The sequence below is a fragment of the Piliocolobus tephrosceles genome, chromosome 1 (assembly GCF_002776525.5).
Source record: "Piliocolobus tephrosceles isolate RC106 chromosome 1, ASM277652v3, whole genome shotgun sequence".
In the NCBI taxonomy this organism is placed as follows: Eukaryota; Metazoa; Chordata; class Mammalia; order Primates; family Cercopithecidae; genus Piliocolobus; species Piliocolobus tephrosceles.
In genome coordinates this window covers 97422377-97447384 of record NC_045434.1, presented here as the reverse complement: position 1 = coordinate 97447384, position 25008 = coordinate 97422377, and the positions used below count along the sequence as shown (strand labels likewise).

Below are 25008 nucleotides of genomic sequence, written 5' to 3'. Positions count from 1 at the left end.
TATTGTAAGAAATTACTGCAGCCACCTCTGCCTTCAGCAAGTGCTACCCTCATCAGTTAGCAGCCATTAACACGAGGCAAGACCCTCCACCAACAAAAAGATGATGACTGTCGCTGAAGGCTCAGATGATTGTTAGCACTTTTTAGCAATGAAGTATATTTAAATGAAAGTTTTTTTTTAGACATAATGCTATTGCACACCTGATAGACTACAGTATAGTGCAAATGTAACTTTCAGATGCACTGGGAAACCAAATAATTTGTGTTGCTCACACTGTGTTGTGATATTAGTTTTATTGCAGTGCTCTGAAGCCTGATCTGCAATATCTCCAAGGTATGCCTGTAGACACATTGCCAAGGGTTCTTCTCTGAGCCTTGACATGTGCTTACGTAAATGAGAGGCCTGAAGCTTAAACATTGTTAGCTTTGAGATAAATTTTTATTGTATTTTATTTACTTTATTTTTCAAGACAGAGTCTCACTCTGTCACCCAGGCTGGGTGCATTGGTATGATCATGGCTCAGAGCAGCTTCAACCCCCCAGGCTCAAGTGACCCTCCTAGTGCAGCCTCCCAAGTAGCTGGGACCACCGGCATGTACCACTATGCCTGGCTAATTTTTGATTTTTTGTAGTGATGGGATCTCCCTATGTTGCCCAGGGTGTTCTCAAACTCCTGGATGCAAGCAATCTTTCTGCCTTAGGCTCCCAAAGTATTGGGATTATAGGCGTGTACTTGCCTGCTGGGAGGCAAGTCCCTTACACTGAACTCTGTCATTCCCTCCTTCCTGCCTCAACCTTTTTTTGTTTTTCCTCCAGACAGAGTTTTGCATTGTCGCCTGGGCTGGAGTGATCTTGGCTCACTGCAATCTTCCCCACCCGGGTTCAAGCCATTCTTCTGCCTCAGCCTCCTGAGTAGCTGGGATTACAGGTGCCTGCCACCACCGCTGGCTAATGTTTTATATTTTTGGTAGAGACGGGGTTTCACTATGTTGGCCAGGCTGGTCTCGAACTCCTGCCTCGTGATCTGCCCACCTCGGCCTCCCAAAGTGCTGGGATTACGGGCATGAGCCACCGTGCCCAGCCCTTTCTGCCTCAACTTTGCATCTTCAGACAGTCACCCTGGGCTAAGATACAGACTTTCAGTTTGGACAATTATTTTTCTTGGCCTCAGTTCCCTCTTTGGTTACAGTGATAGTAACTACGTCATGCAGATGTGCCTGGGAGAATGGGGTGAAAAGAATACAGGAAGCACCTTGTCCACAGTGGGCCGGTTACTTGTTTTTCCTTCTTTCTGAGCTGCAGGGAAGGGGATTCTAAGGTGAAGGCTTAGTAAGGAAGGTTCCCAGGAACAGAACAACCCCTTCTCTCAGTCCCAAGCCTCCCAAGGACTGTGCTCCTTCTCTTCAGGCCTTCCCTTCTCCCTCTGATTAAGCCTTCAACACTTGGTGGGACTCTGCGAAGGGGACACAATTTCGTACTCTTGATCCCAAAGGAGATAAAGACTGGGAAATCTAGGGAAGGAATGTGAAGCCTGTTGGAGAAAGTCCTTTTAAAAGCAGCAAGAAGTGACCTTGTCTCCCTTCTTCCATTCCCCTGGGGCTTGTGAACAGCCTTCAGTATCCAAGTTGGAGTAAGAGCTTCGGAAAGACTGGCTGTGAGGGTTTGGAGAGAGGTTTGAGAAAGCAGCTCAGAGACTCACAGAGTCACACCAAGAGCTTAGCTAATCAGCACTGGAGGAAGACAAATGTCCTTGGTCTGGTGGGACAGCTTTGTGAGGCTTGGAGCATGCAGCCTACCGAGGTGAGTTCAATGCCGGCCCTGCAAGTTGGGAGGTAGAGAGGCCAAACTAAATTGGAAAAATGACAAAACCCCTATGTACTTTCTAGAACAGTACATACCAGCTAGGAAGTAGTACCCCAAGGTCAGTTCCTTAGCTTTCGACTTATTCTAATGTAGGGCCTCCATTTTTAATAAACTCTCCAGGTGATTCTTAGCCGGAGATTTGAGGCCCGCAATTTAAGAAACTGCTTCTGACACTGCAGAGACATCCTCAGGGCTGGAAGTTCTTTCTTGACCCGACCAGACTCTCTTCTGCTGTGAAAGTAGTTTGGTCTGATCCTGCTGGCTTCTCTGCAGATTACACTCATCCGGGGTTGGCTTGGCGCCTCCTGGGCAGTGGGGCAAGGGTAATCATAGTAACCTAGGTGAAGTCCCCGGGGAAAACTGTGACCCTGGGCCAGGCTCTTCGGGCCGCTGACAGTTAGAACTCCCTCGGCCCATGGTAAGCTCTTTAAGTTCGGGTTCTGACCTAAAAGTTTGGCCAAAGCCAAAGTGCAGAGCAGGGCACACCAGGGCGGGTCAATCCTTCAGAACCGCGGTTGGGCTGGAGCGCGGGGCTGCAACGGTTGGAGCGACCGGCTCCTGTTCCCTACGCCACCACCAGCCCAAGGCAACTGCCCACTGGAGGTGGGAGAGGGCGGGGCCGGGGGCGGGGCCTGAGCCGAAGAACGCGGGCTAGTGGTTGCCACGGGAACGCGTCAACACCAGGGCCTTGGAGGCGCCCGGGCGGCGACAGAGGTCCGGAGTCAGGGCGTGTGGCTGAGGACATGGTGAGGGAGAACCTCAGATGGGGCCTCTTGTGTCCTGAATTGTGTGGGGGCTCTGAGTGGGGAAAGTGGGGGCCTAGGGGAGGGCAGAGTTGGGTCTAAGGGTCGGGAAGGCCCAGGAGTAAGGAGAACACCTCTAGAAGAAGCAAGGGAGATCATGAGGTGGGGTCAGAAGGGGAATTAAGGATAGCGTCGATAGTGACTGGAAATGTGGAGCGCGCTGAGCGGAGCAGTTGGAGAGAAAGGGATGTCCCAACCCTCTCCCCCATGCCATCAGACTGGAGCCTCAGTGGACTAAAGATTGTGGATGTGGTGTGGGAAAAAACACTGGTGAGGAGGCCAGATAATGGGTCGTGGTACCTGTTTTGCCACTAACTAGCAAGGTGACTGTGCCTGAGCCTCAGGTTTTTCTCCTGTTAGCAGGGCTTCATGTCCCTCAGTAGATAGTCAATAAATATTTGTCAGTGAATGAATGAATGAATGAATGAATAAATGGGTGAGTGAGTGAGGAGGGTCTCAGGTTTGCAAGGCCCGGAAGAGAGACTGGCACAGGCCTGTCAGCCTGGGTTTCACTGGAATGGGGAGGACTGTCAAGGTCCTGAAGGTTGAGAAGGCCAGCAAGGCCTGGGAGGAACCATGAAGGGGATGCCTGGGCTTGAGTGTGTTGGTCCCAGATGGGAGGGGAAGGGCAGAGGATAAGTGTTGGAGTCTTGGGTTATTGGAACTGACCTAGAATGTCTGGGGCACAACAGGTGGCAAAGGTTGCTACTTGGGTATACTTGTGGACAAACTTCAGGCCCAGAGGCTGCATTGCTTTTCTGGGGCTCAGTGGACTTCAGAAGAGTTTTGTTACTTATTAAATAAGCCTTCAACAAAGAGCAGTTCCTGACTTTCGAGGACTCCCTGCAGTGTTGTAATTGGGGTGGGGGGATCCCTTTTCACTTATGTATTCTATTTGATTCAGTGTCCCATCTTCTCTCAGCACCTTACAAACCCAGTAGTGTATGTATGTATGTGAGCACCTACTGTCATGCCTGGTGTCTAAGGGCATATGTTAAATGTTAGTTCCCCTTTTGTTCTCTTTTAAAAATTTCCTATTTCCAAGCTCTCATAGGTCATAAGTTGCACCTGGGCAAGACTCGTGGCCTTCAGAGCACCCAGATCGGGGATTCCCCATCCAGGAGCTACTCAGGGCAGGGGTTTGACTCACTGACTGAGCCCCTTTGAAATTCCTGGGACAGGACTGGGCATATGGACACCTTTGAGAAGCAGTGGGTCTAAGTTAGTGATCTCTGGTAGGCCAGGTGTGTGTGTTTGTGTACATATAGTGCTACTCAATAGGTTTGGAGAATATTTAAAGGCATGAGAAGAGATAGTAGGGGTGGTGAGGCTCACAATTAGGCAGACTTCCAGAACTCTTATAAAAATAATGATTAAAATCCTCCAGAAGGAGAGATGGGGACCTCAGTACTGACTGGGATATTATCTTCTGGTGGCATCCTACAGATGGCCAGCTTGGTCCCACTTGAAGAAAGAGGATAATTGTGTGGATCACTCAGAGTAAAAGGCAAGGGGTCTGGTTCATGGGAATCTCCCTTACTTGGTAACCAAAGTCTTCAGAAAGGGAAGTAGAACCAGACCAAGAGTTTGAAGCCTGAATTTGCCAGCCTGCGGTGACTCTGTGCAAAAAAAGAACTAGATCAGAATGGGTAAGACATCTAGGAAAAGACATATCTTTCCTGAACATGTCAACCCGTTCAGTTGATGGGTGTTGAAGTTACATCAGGGAAACTCCACAGTGACCTATTCTAGCCCCATTCCAGCTTTGTCTTGCTGGATTTGAGTGAAACATCCTGGATCCCAGAATATATAATGCTATGTTTTTTTGGTTTGTTTTTTTTTTTTTTTGCTTTTTTTTAAGGGTTGTACTCTCTTGCTTTCAGAGTTGGAGCACCAGGCCCATTGCTATGCTTTGTTTTCAAATAAAAAAATAGTTTGTTTTTTTTTTTCTGGTCATAAAAATAGCTGTCTACTCATTGCAGGAAATTATTCAATAAAGAAACATCTTGAGATGGTAAAGCTTACCTGACATACTGTTAAACATTTTTTTGAACATGCTTTCAGTAATACATTCTGGGCACATACCTGCCATTCAAACATCTTTACAAGAATACTTCTACATTTGTTTTTCTTTTTGAGATGGAGTCGACTAGGCTGGAGGGCAGTGGCGTGATCTTGGCTCACTGCAACCTCTGCCTCCCGGGTTCAAGCGATTCTCCTGCCTCAGCCTCCCAAGTAGCTGGGATTTCAGCCTCCCGAGTAGCTGGGATTACAGGCATGGGCCACTATGCCTGGCTAATTTTTGTATTTTTTTGTAGAGACGGGGGTTTCACCACGTTGGACAGGCTGGTCTTGAACTCCTGACCTCAGGTGATCTACCCACCTTGGCCTCCCAAAGTACTGGGATTACAGGCATGAGCCACCATGCCCGGCCAAGAATACTTATATTTCTTTTTCTTTCTTTATTAATATTATTTTTTTGAGACAACGTCTTGCTCTCCAGGCTGGAGTGCAGTGGCTCAACCTTGGCTCACTGCAACCTCTGCCTCCCGGGATCAAGCGATCCTTCCGCCTCAGCCTCCCAAGTAGCTGGGACTATAGGTATACGCCACCACGCCTGGCTAATTTTCATACTTTTTATAGAGGTGGGGTTTTGCCATGTTGCCCAGGCTGGTCTTGAACTCCTGAGTTCATTCGATCCACCTGCCTTGGCTTCCCCAAATGCTGAGATTACAGGCATGAGCCATGGCACACAGACTTATGTGTTTCTTACAGTCTGTTTTCTTTACAACTTAACATGTTATGGAGATCATCCTATACCAATGACTGTAAATCAAAATCATTATTTGTTTGATCAGCAAATCTTTCTGCATCAGAGTCTGCCATAGAGCTCCTAGCTGTGGCTGAATTCTTGTGCTCCAGGAGTTGGAAGGCTTATGAAGACAGGGGGAGTCAGCTGAGTCACCAAGACGAAAATATCAAAGCAGGGCTGGCACCTTTATCTGTCCCCAGTCCTCATTTTCCCCAGACCCCCTGCCTTCTCAGCTGCCTTCCCTTCAAGAGCTGTCTCCCCATAAGCAGGACTGGATATGCTTCTCCTTACGCACAGTTCAGCTTCTTGGCAATATTTATTTGGTCATGCAAAGAAGAAAACCAGCCTGTCACCTCCTAAAAGAACTTCTTCACTATTGCCTCTGGCCCAGAGGGATCCAACTTTACATTTATGCTTGGTTCTTCATGTTTTTCTAGTATGTTTACACAGTGACCTTTGTAATCCTTGTTACCCTTGGCAAAACTGTTTATTCTAACCCTGGTGTAAGGCTGTGGCTTCAAAGTCAGCATTTTCCAAATGAGGTTTTTCTCAACCACCCAACCCTAGAGTTCAGAGCTTCCCACTGTCCTGCTCAGTGGCCACTTTTCTGTGGTCATCTGTTTTTCTTCCTCTGTTCTGGCTCAGGCAGTCCTTGCTGTGACTTCCTCTTGACATGGGTACCAAGGGCATAGGAAACAGGAGATGCAGGCTCAGCCCTGGAGGAGCCTGCAGTCTGGTGGACACTTCAGCACAAGGGAAAACCTGTTGGAGTCCTTGAAAAGAGACAGGAAAACAAATGGAAAACAATAATACTCTCCATCTGTATTCCAAAGCCTTTTCACATACGTTATTATCCATAGTGGAGACCACATACGTGATCTGGAAAACATGGAATGGTGGAGTGACTTGGAGTCAGGCAGGCGTATTCCAGAAAAGTATCCATCTCAATCTGGTCTGCAGTCCTGTCCTTGAGAGGTCATCTTTCTTCATCAAATGCACGTTGCTATATTGTTCCTAGTATGTGCCAGGCACTGCGCCTTTTCCCTTAATTACATACAAAACTCATGATCCAAAGCCTTCCACCTTTTCCAGTTATTCCAGATGCTTAGCCTCAATCCCACCTACTGAAATTTCTATTCATTTCCTCTTATTCTATTTTTGGTGGAAAGGGGAGCCGTAGCTCACCACCTACCATATAATAACCCTTCAGAGGCTGTTATTAGGCATTTTGGGGCTACTATTTTTACCTTTTAATAAATCCAAGCTTCTCTGCTCTACTGTTTTGGGGCTGGCTGAAGCTGTAGAGGGAGACATCCTATGTAAGCCTTTTGCTGGCTGTGCCAGGCAGTGAGGGAAATGCACATATAGCATTGTTCAATGTATAGCACAGAGACAGCTGGAAAATAATTGTCCAATTGAGTGTGAAAACCTGATACAGGTGTAACAGGCACTGGGGTGTCTGGTTGGTAATGACAGATCAGAGAGAGCTTTCAGAACACTGTCCAGGGCTTAGTGACCTGTCTACCCTGTTCCCTTGACAGCTGCTGATTCCCAGTCTTGGGGAGACACAATGTGTCTGGCCCATTCCTTCAAGGTAACCCAGTTTAGAGAGATGTGGGGCATGTGGGCTCCTCCAAAGTGAGGTTTGAGTCAGCTTTATCATAAGCCTGGAGTCATCCAGTAGTCCTTGTAGATACTACCTTTTAAAGATAGATGACTACTCTTGGGACTGAGCTGAAGCTGCCTGTCCTTTGGGAATGGAGGTCGTGTTAATCAGATTCTTAGTTACAAGCGACAGAACCAGAATTGCAATTTAAGTAAAAGAGAATGTGTTAAGAGGATTTTGGAAAGCTCAAACATAGGAACAAAGGAAGGTTCTGCAGCTGGAATCAAGACCACAATCAAAACCTAGAACTGGTCTGGCAAGGACCCTGATGCACTGTTGTACCCCCCCAAACTGCCAACTCTGTACGTAGGGTGCTGCTGCTGGTATCGTTATCAGTATTGATATCAGACCAGACACTGGGTCTGACTGCCAGTTCTGTTTGGGTCAGAAAGGTTTTCCTTGTTCTGCCTTTTGGTTCACTAGTTCCCTAGTCATTGTCAGTCCAGGGCCATCTCATTGGGTAAGCCTAGGTCCCTTGGCCAGGCTGAGAAGGTGAATATTTGATGTTTTCAGCTTCTGTAGTTGGAGATGAGCACTATCTCCCACAACTCATTAGATGGGGAATTTGCCAAAATAGGAAGTTAGTAGGGGCTAAAAAATGACTGAGGCACACTAAAAGGGTCTTGGGAAAGAAACAGCCAAATAATGGATATTATGAACTGGTTTGCTTGATTGTAGCTAGTAATCATTTATCATTCACCACTGCCTCAAGTTTATTGGGCATCAGCCACATTCCAAGCAGTGGGTGAGGTGCTTTTCAATCCTTTATATCCTGTGCTCCCACCATAACCTTGTAAGATTGTGGAGATACGAAGGAGGTCAAACAGTGGTATCATTTGTGAGGAAGACTTGAAGCACAAGCTGAAAAGATTGGAGGCAAAGGGGACACTGCGCATGTCTGGGGAGGCAAGTCCAAATTGCCCCACGAGAGGTTGTCCTCTTGGGAAATTGGTACTAGTCTGATAATGAGAAACTGTTGCTTCTCTCCTCCTGCCATTCCCGCTTCTTTTATCTTTACTTCCATACTATGTGGCCGACTTGGCCTTCAGCTTCGAGGACTATAGAATTGCTTTTTAAAAAACCACAAAAAACAAAACAGTTTTGTTTTTAATTGACACATAATGATTGTACACATTTATGGGGTACAGTGTGATGTTTTGATACATGTATATACATTGTATAATGATCAAATCAGGGTAATTAGCATATCTATTACCTAAAACACTTGTCATTTCTTTGCGGTGAGAACACTCAAAATTCTCTCTTCTAGCTAGTTTGAAATATACAATATAAACAATATCATTATTGTATACATGTATATTAATATATATTATTGTATAAATGTATATTAATATACTTTATATATAGTAATATACATTATATACATTAACTCTAGTCATTCTATTGTGCTATCAAATACTAGATCTTACCATCTCATTGCCCGTTACAACATTTATATTTCTCAAAATCCTCTCCTCTAGATATTGTGTATCTCTTTTGAGATATACAGTACATTATTATCAACTATAGTGGCCTTTCTGTGCAATAGAGCACCAGAACTTATTCCTCCTATCTAACTGTAACTGTGCACTCATTGATCAACCTCTCCCCATGCCCCTCCCCTTCCTCTCTTCAGCCTCTAGTAACCACCATTCTACTCTCTACTTCTATGAGATCAACTGTTTTACAGAAATGCTCCTTTGTGCAGAGCTCTCTTTTTCAGGGACCCCCCTGCTCTGTGGGGATGCCCTCCATCTGTTACTCTTTGTCCCCTACGGTTCAGAGTTTACACAGCCACTTTCCCTAACTGTTTCTTTTTCACATGCCCACCCACTCCCCCAGCATGGGCTGGTGAATTGTTGACTGCTCAGGGTCTGGATGCCACTCAGTACTGATGACCCAAACTTTCTGCCTCTTCCTGCAGCCACTAAGCACAGCTGGCATTCTGAGCTCCTCTTCTGCCGCTTCCAACAGGTCAAGGAATAAGGCTCGCTATCGGACCAAAGCCGTGAGCTCTGAGGTGGATGAGAGCCTCTTTGGAGATATCAAGGTAATCCTCAACAAGTCCTTTCAAGTCGATGCCACCTGCAGGCAGAAGCCCAAAAATGTAGCTCAGGGCAAAGCTTCTGCTGAGTAACCTTGCTCTCATAGGTAACTCTCAGACCGAAGACAAAGGAGAATTCTGAGACCTGAGCTGCAGAGCTTTGGGATCTAGTGGGGCCTATGTCAACAGGGACACCCGGCTTCTTCCACCCCAGTCTCTCATGTCTTCACAGTGTTTAAAATCTGCTGTAATGTCAAAAGGAAGGCTCAGCCGCAGAGAGTGCAATAGTTGCAGTTGAGCTCCGTGACGGAACCGCTGGAGGGCTGATGGGCTAAGCTTGCAGACAAGAGCAACATCTTCCCCCTCCATCCAAGGATAATACCATCAGAGTACAACACAAAACCATCCTCCTTTCCCAGTTGCTCAACTAAAACAATTATTTAGCTTTGGGAAATGAGCAGGTCTTTATTTGCAAGTGTTGTCTAGACCAAAAGGTTGACAACTCCTTTAGTCTAGATAAAGAGAGCTAGATAATAGAGCTTTGACTGATTTTGGTACACATGGAGTTTAGTAGGTGAGAAGGAAGAGAGGGAAGGAGAAAAAGAGAATGAGACATGGAGAGAAGGGCAGTGAGAGTTTAAGAGAAGGGGAAAAGGGAAAGAGAGACACCAATAGTGACCTGAATCCCTCCGCCAGTGGGGAAGGTGGGGAGAGGAGAGGAAAGTCGGTGTCTGTTCCTGCTCTTCAACATCTTCATTGTGAATTGAAGAGGACTCTCCAGAGGGATCAAGATAGGCTTCTTAATCCATTCAGAAGACTCTCACTCTGCAGCAGTTTTCCTGTTGGTAAGAGAAAGGATCAACAGATGCATTTATTTTTTATATTTTTTTAAGACAGGGTTTCACGCCTGTCACCCAGGCTGGAGTGCAATGGTACAATCTTGGCTCACTGCCACCTCCGCTTCCCAGGCTCAAGTGATTCTCCTGCCTCAGCCTCCCAAGTAGTTGGGACTACAGGTGCCCACCACCACGCCTGGCTAATTTTTGTATTTTTTGTAAAGACAGGCTTTCATCATGTTCCCCACGCTGGTCTTGAACTCCTAAGCTCAAGCCATCTGCCTGCCTTGACCTCCCAAAGTGCTGGCATTACAGGTGTGAGTCACCCCACCTGGCCGAAATGCAATTTCACTTACAGACATTTGTGTTGTTGTTGCTGTTGTTGTGGGTACATGTGGAGTTTTCTAGTCAAAGCAAAGAGAGATTTGGAATTGGCTGAGTTCTCCAGGAGCAGTCATGCTGGCTGGTAAAAGGGGGTTATCAGAAAAATGCTTGTCCCTTGTCTAGTTTCTTTGGCCTCATTGGTGGGTAAGAGTTCAGGAAGTCTCTCAACAGGCAGTAGAGGGCAGAAGTGGCCTGTGGCATGACTGAGTTGTGCCCACGTGAAAGCAGAGATGGGCACCAGGTGGCAGCAGCACACAGGGGACTGTGAGTGCAAAGTGAGGTAGGACAAGCGGGGCCATCCCCCCGCCTCTGGTCAGGATCACAGTGGCTGCATTAATGACACATCCTTTCCTGTGTTTAGACATTTTCTGAAACAGGTGATTTCATTTTCTTGTTATCTAATTCCTTCAGGTCGGAGAATTTTGAAAAACAAAAACAAAACAAAAAAAACACAGTCTGTGTTCTTGCTGAATTCTAACTCACTGATCTCAGCACCAACTCAATGAGCTGGTAGACAACTACCCATAGATCTTAAGGGTAGGCCTCTGCAGGTCATTTAGTGATTTCTATCTCCCTCAATATGGCTTTTTGCGGGGGTTAAAGTAATTTAATTGTAAGAAAGAATTTAAAATGACCAATGTCAAAGACTGTAAGAGTCTGTAACAAATTATATTGCTTCAAACCCACTGTGTGGTCCTAGAGAGAGAATTATTTCTTCTTTCATAAAGGAAAATCTTTCATGGAGAGAGGAAAATCTAGAGACCAGAAATTTGCTTTCATTCCTGATGACTTTAGACTAGGTATAGACACACACTAGTGACCGCCACTCCTTACTATCCCTACTGTTCTGCAAGGAATAGCTGTACAAGAACAAGAGACTTGTTCTCCAAAAAGCTGGTCAGGACCTGGCACGGTGGCTCACGCCTGTAATCCCAGCAATTTGGGAGGCCCAGGTGGGCGGATCACTTGAGGTCAGGAGATTGAGACCAGCCTGGCCAACATGGAGAAACCCCGTCTCTTCTAAAAACACAAAAATTAGCCAGGTGTGGTGGTGGTTGTCTGTAATCCCAGCTACTCGGGAGACTGAGGCAGGAGAATTGCTTGAACCCGGGAGGCGGTGGTCGTAGTGAGCCAAGATTGCGCCACTGCACTCTAGCCTGAGTGACAGAGCAAGACTCCATCTCAAAAAAAAAAAAAAAAAAAAAGAAAAGAAAAGAAAAGCTGGTCAGTACAGAACACATCCAGCCACGCTCAGATATAGGGCATCCTGCTGCTCTATCCTTGAAGTTAGGACTGACCAGCAGGAAGGGGGGGTGACAAGCTTCTAAGCTATTCTTTCTGAACTCATAGTCCCCAGCCCAGGGCCAGAGTGACAGCCCCATTGTGCTGCTCCGAGATAAGCATACCCTTCAAAAAACTCTCACTGCTTTGGGCTTGGATCGAAAGCCAGAGACCATCCAGCTCATCACCCGGGACATGGTCCGAGAGCTCATGTGAGTACACAGTCCCCTGTCCTTCTTTGCCCAGTCCCTATCCTTTTGCTAAGGATCTTTGCAGGGAGATGGATAAACCCACCTGGTTTCATTCTGTCCGTCCAATCCCCACTTCTTTCCTATTCATTTTCCCCTTTTTGTTTGATAGTTCTTTCTTTCTTCTCCGTCCTGGCCTCTCTTGTTTCTCCCATTGTATCTATTATTGCCACTGTCCTTTATTCTCAGCTTCATTCTCCTTCCTTACTTCTGGCTGGCTGTGTGAGCTAAGGGACTGGTAGAGGGGAGGTGCTTAGTGAGTCCTCTCTAAGTCCCCATTAGTGCCCTCCCTAAAGGGAAGTGATCCAGATGAGTCACTTCCTTTCGGCTGCATTAAGAATCTGAAGCAAAGGGAAACTGACCAGATGCCTCATTAGCCCCTGGCTTCCTCCCAGACTCTAAGGCCATAAGAGGAAATTCACAGGAGCTCCTTGGTTTCCTTTGGGATTAGCTCAGCCCTGCTTCCTGACTAGAGCTGCCCCCAGGCTTGAGCCCCTCCTGTGGGGCTTAGGCCTAGCTCAACCATGTGCCATGAGCCAACACTGCTCGGTGGTTTAGCTCTTGTGTTACTGCTTCACCCTTTACAACCGTTCTCCCTGCCCTGGCTCCACCTACTGAAAACCCTAATTCCCAGAAAATGCTACCTGTGTCACAGCTGGGGAGGCACATCTGGTACACACCCCAGGAGCTGTGTTGGACTGCAGTCCCTTACTGACCATGTCTGGTCAGCCCTGGCATTAAATGGCCAGATGTGGCTAGAGCCCTGCAGCCACTCCTGGAGCCGGAGGGAGGGCTCCTTCTTGGAGCCATCTAGTCCTGAAAACACGTCAGAGGACAAGTGGTTGGTTATTTTTCAGGGCTGCTGAAAGTAGTATGAACTGCTGTCTTAGATTCAGATCACTGCTGGTCACTTCAGATCCTAGGTTGTTTAGGGCCACGCTGCTTCGTGAAACACAAGATCTTGGCTAAGCTGCAAATCCACTCACTCATTCTGTCCATCTCCTGGACCACCCTCCCCCAACACACACACTAGTTTTATTAGATGAGGTTTCACTTCCTGTCTCAGACCATCTGTCTTATTGGCATGTACCTGCCTCACCCAGAAGCAGCTTTCTTCCCACCTCCCCAACTACTCCCTCCCCCATCTTTAATGTATGTCATTTGCTTGTAATCATTATAATTAGCGATTGGTTTGTTGAAGCGTTGGATAGCTAGAAAGGAGAGGTCTATAGACATGTCTCTGGCTATTGTTGATCATAGATTTTAATTAATATTTAGGGTTCAAAGCTTCTCTCTAGGCTGGATAGGCAGGGAAGCTTAGGTTTCTAACTAGCATCTATATCAACCTTGTCTGGCGTCCTCTTGCCCTTTTTATGTCATCCTTGAGGAATAATCTGTTTTTAAAGTTTAATTCAACAGCTTTGTTTTGAATTCTCACTCTGTGCCAAGCGCTGTGCCAGAGACTAGGCTACCAATGTGGTTAAGACAGAGTTTGTGTCCTGAAGGAGCTCATAAAGGAAACAGAGCCTGCATGATTGGCTGTGATACAGGCAGTAAAAACAGAGTGCAGTGGGGGCTCAGAGGAGGAGGTGATCTATTGGGTCTTGGTGGCTGGGGGGGGCAGAGTGGGCACATGTGGACATGACGGGGGGTGGGTCTCAGCTGCACAGAGAAGGTAACATATGAGTTGGACCTTATAGAAAAAGGACTTAAAATGTCTCTTTTTAGCCTGCAGTGCTACCTGACCCCCACCTTGGAACCTCTACTCCCCAGTGGACTCATGGCACACTTGCCGTCTCTTCTGCTACTGGAGAAGTCCACTGGCATGATGGGGAGAGGGGAAGAGAGCAGAGAAGCCTAAAATATGGTGCCGAGAACTTTCCCTCTCACCTCCCTAAATCTGTTCATTCTTGTATCAGTGTTCCCACAGAGGATCCCTCCGGGGAATCCCTAATCATCAGCCCTGAGGAGTTTGAGCGAATCAAATGGGCATCCCATGTCCTGACCAGAGAAGAACTTGAGGCCAGGGACCAGGCCTTCAAGAAGGAGAAGGAAGCCATCATGGTAGTTAACCTCCCTAAGGCTTTGCCTCTGCAGATGGGTCGCAGAATCAAAATGTACTGAGGAACTCTCATTAGGGGTCCCTGAAATGAGGCACAAATTACGTACTTAAGAAATATTGCAGAAAGGAGACCAAAGAGCAATACCTGAGATGAGAGGTGGGAGCAACTGGGGCGAAGGGGAGGGCTGAGAATGAAGCCAGGCTGTGGAACTTCTTGGTTCTGATGTCATCACTGGCCGAGGCAAAATTGTACTGGGTCACCTGTGATAGCCAGGCTAGCGCCCAGGGCACAGAGCGCATGAAATAATCCCCCACTGAGCCAGATTGGTCTCCCTTAGGATGCAGTGATGTCACGAAAGAAGACCATGAAACAGAAGGAGATGGTGTGGAACAACAACAAGAAGCTCAGTGACCTGGAGGAGGTAGCCAAGGAACGGGCCCAGAACCTCCTGCAGAGAGCCAACAAGCTGCGGATGGAGCAGGAGGAGGAGCTCAAGGACATGAGCAAGGTGGGCTCCTCATCTCTCCCTTCCCTCTGAGCACTCACTGCCATCCTGCCTCCCTCCTCTTATTCCCACACTGGACAAGGTCAGGGACTGGTGGGGGTGTGGGCAGGGGAGGGGCAGCAGGAGAGCTGCACCTGCTGTGGTAGTTGCAGTGATCACAGTGAGGACTGGCTCTGCCACCTGCTTGCTGTGTGACCTTGGGCAAGTCACTTGCCCTCCCTGAGCCTCACTTTCTTCATTTGTAACTTGAAGATGGTAAAACTGCTTTGTGGAATCATTGGCAGGATGAAATAAGCTAATAGATGGGAGAGGCTTTGTGGGCTGTGGATTGGTAAATTAAATGTGAAGTGCTACTTTTATTTTCATCCTGTTAGTTCAGTTCTGGCCACGTATGGTGGTCGAGGCAATTGGATGCTTTTGGAGTACCCAAAGCTCTTCCTTTGGCTGAGAACATAAAGACCAGAGGCTCATTTGAATTCTGTTGTAACTCATTTGCATGTGGTTCATTTCCTTACCAAATGAAAAGTGCTGGTTCCCCAATCCCTGCACCTCTGATTTCTGTCTCTCAGGTAAATCTTCTCTATATTTGCCTCCTTTAATTTTCTAAAGGTTTTACTTTTGGGTTCTTATTGATGGGCCCATGGCTTTTCATCCCTTTTGTGTCATGTTGGGCTCTTCCAGCTTAAAAATCTTGTGGCCTGGCCTCTGAAAGAGTGTCTTAGCTCCCCTGAGGAGAACAAGGGGTCCAACCTGGAGTTCATGGGTCTCTTAAGTGGAACAATGGACCTCTGAAGTTTTATAGAAATTTTGTGTGTATATCTGTAAGTGAATTTTATGGAGGAGAGGGCCTACTGCTTTCATCATATTTCCAAAGGGTGACCCATTACCACCAAAACCCTATGATGTAGCTCCCTGAAAGGTGCTATTCCAGGTCCCTCCTTGCACAGACCCTGGCACCTAGCAGGAGGCCAGTAAATTTTTGAGCTCAACTATATTCAGGGGAAAGGTAAATATAAGAACATTCTTATTTCCCCGGACTTGTGAGCAGTCATGCACACCTCCGGCATGCTCAGCAGTATAGCATTCATTCTGTTCCCATTTCTTCCTCTTAAACTTACACATCCCTAGGCCTAGTGCCACAGTTTAATCTCCACTCTCCAGATCATCCTCAATGCTAAGTGCCATGCCATCCGGGATGCCCAAATCCTGGAGAAGCAGCAGATCCAAAAAGAACTGGACACAGAGGAGAAGCGGTTGGATCAGATGATGGAAGTGGAGCGGCAGAAATCCATTCAAAGGCAGGAGGAACTGGACAGGAAGAGGAGGGAGGAAAGAATTAGGTAAAGATGTGGTTTTGGCATCTCCCTCTCTAAGCTATTTCCATGTATCTTTAGGTCCATGTAGCCTAGCAAAGAGGAAAAAAATGCGAAATGGTCATTATTGTCATCTACTTATCTTAAAACTTTACTAAGTGATACACAGAATCACAGAACTTTTTTTTTTTTTTTTTGAGAGGGAGTCTCACTCTGTCGCCCAGGCTGGAGTATAGTGGCATAATCTTGGCTCACTGTAACCTCCACCTCCTGGGTTCAAACGATTCTTCTACTTCAGCCTCCCAAGTAGCTGGGATTACAGGCATGCACGACAACACCCAGCTAATTTTTGCATTTAGTAGAGATGGGGTTTCACCATGTTGCCCAGGCTGGTCTCAAACTTCTGACCTCAAGTGATCGGCCGGCCTCAGCCTCCCAAAGTGCTGGGATTACAGGCGTGAGCCTGGCCGGAATCACAGAACTTTTAAAAGCTTATTTCTCAAATCCTGGGAGGCACTTCACAGTCTGGCTGCAATCCCGTTTCTTACCCCTACCTGCCATCTACTCTCTGCTTTTTCCCAGGCCCCCAACATGCCAGGCCATGTCACAAGTTCTTAATTTTTTGTTGTTTTCTCTTTTTTTGAATACCCTCCTCTCTTTTTCCTCCTGGAAAATGCTCTCTCCTTCCCTTTATACATAGCTTTGCTGTCACCTCCCTCATGTCACCAGGCAGGCTCAGTGGCTCCCTTCTCTGCGCCCATGACTCTGTGTTTATACTCCAGCACCCCACTCTTGTGCTGTGGCTCTCTGACCCTCCTAGATGCTATGCTCATTGGGGACAGGTCCTATCGTATCCATTTCTGTAGCTTCTGAGCCTAGCACAGTATTTGGCCTGTAATAGGTGCTTAATTCATGTTAGGATGAATCAATTCAGTCTCCCCTTCATTTTGTGCTGAAAAGGACAAGTCCCAGAGCAAGTAAATGATAGAATAATAGTGTCCTAGATTTAGAACGCCAACAATTCAATACATGAATTACCTCTATAAATGATCCTTGTACCACACTGAATGGCAGTTTTATCTCCCCAACTGTATCCTATTCTCTGGAACCATTCATCTCTGTACCTGGTATACTATACCTGGTACATTCGCCTCTGTACTTCTGGTAGCTACCTGGTGTACTATAGTAGGTTCCCAGTAAAAGGTTATTTAGTGGCTAAGTGGCTGTCCATCTTCTGCATAAACAGTTCCAGTAAAGGAAAAATCTCTGTCTCATTAGGCAACAGTAATGATTTGAGCTGGTCCTTATATTGAGCCCAAACTTGTTTTCATGTAACCCTTTTACTCTTTACTCCTGTTTACTTCATCTGGAGTCATGAAGCAATTCGAGCACTCCATCTGAATGTGGCTCTCATACTCTTTTCCCTTGATCCTCATCCTAATCTGTGTCTTCTCCCATTCTTCCAGCCTTTATGCATATGTCATGGGGTCTATGCTTGCAAGTTTATTGACACCCCATTAACACATAGGGAATCACTGGCAACACTGCTTATAGACCCTGGGTTTTTTGTTGCTGTTGTTGTTTGTTTTTTGTTTGTTTGGCTTTTTACTATTCAGCTAGCTTCCTATGATTACTCTGGGAAGATTTGGGAGGTGGTAGGATTTCAGAAACTCTTTATATACTGGAAGGTAGAAAGTGTTTTATTAAGTGGGGTGCCCCTCTCGGGCAAACAAATAAAGAAGGAGAATCTCAGGAAAAGTGAGCCCTGGAACCAGGAGCTCAGGAGAAAGGAGGCCAACCCTTGAGGTCCTTCCTGAGTGAAGGACTTTGGTCTGGGCTCATGAAGCATATCGATGTTTAGGGGGCACTTGTCAATTGTTTCTGTGACACCACCCACCTTGGGGGTTGTTTAGATGGAGGTTGGACTCAGGGAGACGTGGACCCTGGGTTTCTAAGACACTGTGGCATTGTTCTCTCCAAGAGGAAGGCGGCAAATTGTGGAACAGATGGAAAAGAACCAGGAGGAGCGATCACTACTTGCTGAGCAGCGGGAGCAGGAGAAGGAGCAGATGCTGGAGTATATGGAACAGCTCCAAGAGGAAGATCTAAAGGTAACAGGCCAGACAGACAATGCCACATTTCACCACCAGCAGCATCAAAACCCTTCAAGACTCTGGGGTTTCAGGGTGTTGAATGGTTTTCTGCCAGGCACATGCTCATTTCACAACATCATCACCATCAACTTTTTATTGCCATGTTAAATATTTATTTCACCATGGTGTCATGCTGGGGGATGAGCAGTGATTTGGATAGATATTGTCCCTTCCTTCCAGGGACTTGGGATCCAAGACTGACAAATCATTGTGAATAGACACATAAAGGAAATATATGGCTGCATGCCTTGCACAAGTAAACAGGGATGTTTTATGGTCTTCCCTCAATCACCTAGGGATATTATATACTTTGTAGATGAACAGTAGCAATATCTGAGTTCCAGTCTCCCTGCTGTTACTTCACTCAAAGTACATAGCATCCCATTGTCATTAATTGTGTTGTGAAGCCAAACCTTTTCTTCCTGTTAGTCCAAGTAAAATTAGTAGGCATATTTATTGCAAAAGAAATGATGACATACCTGCCCAAACTAAGAAGACTTAAAATGTCCTCTTCTATGTGCCTTTTCTGGGATGTAACAATGTATAAAACCCTCTAGCACAGTGAGGGACATGGCAGGCACTTGGATAATTTTTTTTTCCTCAATTTTTTATTTTGAAAATTTTGTACACAGACAGAAAAGTTGAAAAAATTGTATCACACCCATAAACTCTTCACCTAGATTTAATGATTGTTAATCATTTACCTTAGTTGCTTGTTTCTTTCTAGGTATGTGTGTGTGTGTGTGTATATATATATATATTTATTTATTTTTTATTGTTAAACTATTTGAAAGTAAGTTGCAGATATCTTGACACTCTGCCACTAAACTCTTCAGCTTGCAGCTCTAAAGAACACGGACACTCTCTTACATGACAACAATACCATTATCACCTCCTCCATAAAAAACTTGAATTCAGTGATTCCATAATGTCATTTAATAGTTAATCCACATTCACATTCCCCAATTATTCCAAATACGTTTTTCTGGCTTTCTTGTTTCCAAACTAGATGTTAATCAAGGTTTGCACATTGCAAACATTGCAAATCGTTGAGTCTCTTTAGTTTGTTTTGATCTAGAAGAGTTCCCCCATTCATTCATTCATTCATTCATTTCTTCATTCTTTTTTTTTTGTTGTTTTTTGAGACAGAGTCTCGCTCTGTCGCCCAGGCCGGAGTGCAGTGGCCAGATCTCAGCTCACTGCAAGCTCCGCCTCCCAGGTTCACGCCATTCTCCTGCCTCAGCCTCCCGAGTACTGGGACTACAGGCGCCCACCACCTCACCCGGCTAGTTTTTTGTATTTTTTAGTGGAGACAGGGTTTCACCGGGTTAGCCAGGATGGTCTCGATCTCCTGACCTCGTGATCCACCCGTCTCAGCCTCCCAAAGTGCTGGAATTACAGGCTTGAGCCACCGCGCCTGGCCCTCTTCATTCATTTTTATAACACTGATATTTTGAAGCAGCTAGGCCAGTTGCCTTTAAGAATATCTCACATTCTGAATTTGTTTGATTGCCTCCTCATGGTGCCATTTAACTCGTGGAACACGTATTCTTTTATGATTCTCTCCCTCCCCTGTGTTTATGAATTGTCAAGTTGTCATCAGCTAGTGCATTTGATGGTGGTGAGTGACAGGGGGACGTGAAGAATCCTGCAGGTGGGCAGACTTGTAATTATGAAGCCTTCTCACCACACCTGCAGTGTGAGGCGCTACTAGAGAAGAGGAATGAAGATCACCTGAGTAGCTGGGGAAACCGAAGGGGCACACAGCCCTGTGAACTGCATGAGAAGGAGAATAGCAGAGTGAAGACAATGAGAGACCTGGCCAAGTTACTCCATTTCCTGGCTCAGGGGAGAGAGAATGGGAAAGGGCCAAGAAGGAAAGTTATGGGGCAAATATGCAGGGTAGTGGGCGAGAAGTGAGGGCGGGAAAATCCAAGTAGATGTGGGGAGTGGGAATTGGTGGACTCACTGAGGAAGTTCTAGGAGTCCATGAGCCAGCACCATTACGTTGATGTTGTATCATTATCCTTTTAATGTCCTTCCAACAGGCACTCCTTGAGTCTCCAGGAAGTATTATTGGGCAATTTTAGCGTAGAAACCTGTGCCTTCCCAGCTTTAGACCTACTGTATCATCTCATGGTGGTACTAAGGGCAACGTTCTCCACCTTGCTAGCAAACGGGAAAAGAGTGAAGGGAGTTTATCTGGGGTTGCTTTGGAAAGGCTTCAAAAGAAACAGGGAAAGTCCTTTGTCGTCTTGGAAATGAAATGAACCAACAAAAACAACAATCCAAAAAGTAAATAAATAGGGAAAGAAGTAAATAAATACATAATTGCATGTATGTCATACATCAGAAATCAACAGCATCTTTAGCTTTGAGGGCCAGTGAGATTAAATGATGTCTGGGATACAAACAGCAGGCCTAAAATCAGTGAGAAGCAGTTAGAAAGGAAAGGAAGAAGGGGAGAAGGGGGAAAGGGAGTGTGAGAGTTGGAGGAGCAGAAAGGGAAAAGTGGAGTGTGCAAAGAAATGAGTATGGTGAGAGAGAGGGAATGTCTGTGACTCATGCACCACATGGACCTTAGAGGCAGCCAGTTGCCATACCGCTCAGGTTCGGAAGGCTTCCTGAAGGAAGGAGCCCTGAACTGGGCAGTGAGCCAAGCTGGCAGAGAGCCAGCTCTAGAGGACGACACACAGGGAGAGTTACCTTGGTTGGACGAATCAGGGCAGCAGCTGGGCTGAGGAAGAGCTGGAAGGCCAGGGAGGGATTTAGTCTTTGGAGAAACGGAGGGAGCTGGAAATAGTGTGGGAGGTGGGGTGAGTTAATCAATAGAAGAACTTAAGGAGTCTGAGATTGATTGGAGGTGATTGGGGGGCCAGCTGTTTCCCCTAATTCCAATGCCCCTCTGCACCTGAGAATGTGCTTGGCTCAGAAGTGGTATGATCATTGAGAGACATTGAAGGCTCAGGGCTGGGAAAGGCAGGGGGATCCTTCCTTAAACAGGACCTTGTTCGCATTAGTACTCTGATCTCTGTCAAATGTTTCTCTGCGTCTAAGAACTTTTTTTTTTTTCTTTCTCACATGCCTCTCACTTTGGTCCTACCTTCCCTGCCTCATTTAGCAATGGGTTATCGAATATTTGCTATTTTCCTTGCATTGGGCTACATGTTTTTGGGGAAGAGAGGATTTATGACACAAGGTCCCTTGTCCTGTAACTGGGGCAGAGCGAACACATATGAAATGAGTGGGGACCTGCAAGGCAGTGTATGATCACCTTATAAGAGGTGTGGCACCACCTTAAGTGCAGAGGGAATTTAGAAATGGAGAGAGAACTGAAAGTTGAGGCAATCAAGCAAGATTTCCAGAGAAGGTTGATACTTTACACAGAACAGGTTTCAAAATTTTAGCTCTAGAGATTATAAGCTGTGTGGCCAGTGGGGAAGTCACTTCAATGCTGGGCCGCACTTTCTTTATTGGAGCAAGAGAGATAATGAGGCCTACCTTTTAGGATTTTTGGACATATTTAGGTCATAAATAGGACATATTTAGAGATAGTCTGTGTACGGTGCTCAAGAAATAGAAAGTACTCAGGGCAATAGGTATTATTTCAGTCGTCACTATTGACTGGAGAGTGAAAGTTGGGTTTAAATGGGAGAGAGAAATTGAAGGCCACAGGGGTGGGATTTAGCAAAACATGTGAGAGGCAATTCCATGGAACTTTAAGAGCTTCTGCTTCCTGAAAATATAGAGATCAGTAGCATCAGGGGCTGCCACAAAGTCAAGTTGGATGAAGACTGTAAAGAGGCCATTTGGTTGAAGACCAAATTCATTGATGACCCTTGAAAAAACAGCTTTAACAAAGGATGGTTGTAGACGCTAGACGGCAGGCAATGCATTTGTCCCCCGCCCCCGCCCCCCCATCTGCGTCTCTCTATCTCTGGATGCCAGTGGCTTCTCGTCTTACCTCTTTGTACTCTGAGGCTCTCTTTCTTTTGCGGGCAGGACATGGAACAAAGGCAGCAGCAAAAACTGAAGATGCAAGCTGAGATTAAGCGCATCAATGATGAAAACCAGAAACAGAAAGCAGAGCTGCTGGCTCAGGAGAAGCTGGCGGACCAGATGGTGATGGAGTACACCAAGAAGAAGATGGTAGGGACCAGGTTTCTGGGATCTTTGGCTAGGAATGGAATGTCTGTCACAGGGAGAGGAGGGCCGAGAACTGAGGGAACTTCAGTGGAAGGCAGCCGCACCTTCATTCTACGATGCACATCCTTAGTTCAAAAGCCTGGCTTCTTTGTCTCTTCATCTTAGCCAGGCCACTTGTTTATTAACAGAGACAGCCTAGAAAGGACACCTAAATTAGCTTTATCCTCATTAACACCTTTGTTTAGAAGTTGGGATGAGGGCCATGTGCAGGCAGAAAAGAAAACTAAAACCATTGGTGAAAGTAGGTTTTTTGTGGATTTGTCATGACTTGCATAATTATACCCCTGGTAATCATGAGTCAGAGGTTACATAAATTTCTTGTGCAAATGCCTATATTGGGCATCCTGTATTGGGTGCTAGACTCAGAAAATAGTCTTACCCTGACTCCCACCAAAGAACCTATAAGACAGAGCAAATGCACAGTGGAGGAGAGAACCATACCAACAGTTGCAGATGAATGTAGCTCATGAATGTGTCAGTTCATTCTGGGGCAAAGTTGAGTAATAAAATGATTGGGATCTATGGGGTTTGGAGAGTAGAAGAAGGCTTTTAAGAGTGGTTTAGATAAAGTGAACGTGGATTTATATAAAAAGAGGGGGAAGTACTCAAAGTGACAGGAAAGTTATTATAGTCTTCATGTGTTGGTCTTGTTTGCCCTGCTAGTTTTGAAATTCCATGATGACAGAAACACATTGTACTTCTCTATGCTCCTCTATAGTAGTGATTTTTAAAGAAGGCCAAGGGGAGGGTGTGAGTATAATTCGAATGGCATATTTGGTACACCTATGTGTTCTGAAGACAACCACAGAAAATGAAGCTCAGCTAAGCTCACTTATTGGCTTTAGTATTCTTATTGGATGATGGGGACACTCTATGCAAGCAGTAGAGTGAGAATGCAGGGTTGGGGACATAGATGATTCCTACATAATAACAACCACATAACTATCATTTAGTGAGCACCTAGTCTGTGCATGGGCTCTGTGCTAACATGTGTTATCTCTTTTAATCTTTACAATAATCCTGTGAAATAGTCATTGATGATTCAAAATATACTGGATCCTTCAATATGTGTCCATTCAGACTAGGCTGAAATTACCTAGAATAATGCTATACCATTGGAACTCAACCACTATTTTCCCAAGTGGATGAAGGTGGGGATAATGAGCTAATTCTGTGTAGGAGTTAGTGCACATATTTTTCTGGCTGCAGCAGAGAGTTTGTAGTGGACATAATAAGAAATGAGGGTGGTGAGATGGAGACCTAAGAGCAGTTGTTGGGGTGTCTTGGACCTTGAGTGGAACTGGAAGGGTGGAATGATAAGGAGTCGCCATGAATTTCTAAGCAAGAGAGGAGTATATCTTGTCTTTATCATGGAAAGGTGTAGCTGGGAGAGGCGGGAGACTGGCCACAGGATCAGGCACTTGGGCATGTCCACAGTCCACCGTAAGTATCTACGTATATCACAAGCCCTTACCGACTTCATGGTGGTATTTATTCTTGCAGCCAGGGCTGCCCCTGCAGAGCTAAAAGCAGAGATTGGTCGTAGAAACACCCAGAGTTCCCTGTCCTGCTATCTAGGGCAGGGTGGACAGAGGAAGCAGCTTGGCAACAGCTCTGTACAACTTTACAGGGACAACTCACTCACTGGGCTTCACAGAAGTCTGGTCAGGTAAAATGAGGGCCAAGGAAGGTTTTTTTTATTTTATTTTTTATTTTTAGATGGAGTCTTGCTCTGTCACTAGGCTGGAGTGCAGTGGCGCCATCTCCGTTCCCTGCAACCTCTGCCTCCCACTTCAAGCGATTCTCCTACCTCAGTCTCTGGAGTAGCTGGGACTACAGACATGCGCCACCATGCTCAGCTAATTTTTGTATTTTTAGTAGAGATGCAGTTTCACCATGTTGGCCCCAACTGGTTTGATCTCTTTACCTCGTGATCTGCCTGCCTCAGCCTCCCAAAGTGCTGGGATTACAGGTGTGAGCCACCATGTCGGGCTGGGAGGATTCTTTATTAAGGTCACATTTCCCTCCAACCTGCACCATTCATCTTATGATTGCTTAAGAATGGCAGTTGGGAAGCTGGGCTTGGGAAGCTTTTAAGGATATGTGTGTTTTTTCAGAGAGGTGGAAAGGGAGCTAATTTTGATGGTTCATTCTTTACATATCTGGTAACCACTGTGGGACTGCCCAAAGCGTGGTTGGCTCTTTGCCCAGGCACTAATGAGATAACCTCCACCTGCTGTACTTTACAAGCCAGGCAAAAAACCACTGTTGTTTCTTGGCCCAGTAGCCTTGCAACTTGAAAATTGTCTATGACATAGTGGAAGGAGTGTGAAAGCCAGGGTCAGGGTACCTGTGTTCAAATCCTGTTAGGTAGTTTACTTCCTGTGCAATCTTGGGCAAGACCCTTGATCTTTCTGACCATCAGTTTCCTCATCTATAATATCTGTCTCATGAAATGTTGTGAGGGCTCTCCAGGATGACACATAGGACAGTGTTTTATAAACAATAAAGCATTTTATAAATGTTAATTGTTTTTATGTTCATGCACTGCTAAATTCATTTTACCTTATTTATTTATTTATTTATTTATTTTGAGACAAGGTCTTGCTCTGTTGCCCAGGGGAATGCAGTAATGCAATTATGATTCACTGCATCCTCGACTTCCTAGGTTCAAGCAATCCTCCTACCTCAGCTTCCCAAGTAGCTAGGACTATAGGCACATGCCACCATGCCTGGCTAATTTTTAGATTTCTAGTACAGACAGAGTTTTTCTCTGTGGCCTAGGCTTGTCTTGAACTGGGGCTCAAGCAGTCCTCCTGCCTCAGCCTCCCA

General features: G+C 45.9%; 1 protein-coding gene across 2 annotated transcripts in view; it reads left to right on the top strand.

Moving 5' to 3' along the window:
- The first annotated feature begins 1695 nt into the window (after nucleotides 1-1695).
- The window catches only part of CFAP45 (cilia and flagella associated protein 45), a 28945-nt gene continuing 5632 nt past the window's right edge, over nucleotides 1696-25008 (top strand). Inside the window, exons 1-8 of one of the 2 annotated variants that reach the window (XM_023214208.2) lie at nucleotides 1696-1799; nucleotides 9118-9193; nucleotides 11758-11900; nucleotides 13856-14000; nucleotides 14337-14507; nucleotides 15666-15844; nucleotides 17799-17928; nucleotides 21973-22119. In XM_023214208.2, coding sequence (XP_023069976.2) covers nucleotides 1744-1799; nucleotides 9118-9193; nucleotides 11758-11900; nucleotides 13856-14000; nucleotides 14337-14507; nucleotides 15666-15844; nucleotides 17799-17928; nucleotides 21973-22119 — 1047 coding nt within the window. In that variant the 5' untranslated portion in view covers nucleotides 1696-1743. Of the gene's footprint in view, nucleotides 1800-2507; nucleotides 2609-9067; nucleotides 9194-11757; nucleotides 11901-13855; nucleotides 14001-14336; nucleotides 14508-15665; nucleotides 15845-17798; nucleotides 17929-21972; nucleotides 22120-25008 lie in introns of those variants that run through there. The other variant, XM_023214209.2, reaches the window with a different exon arrangement.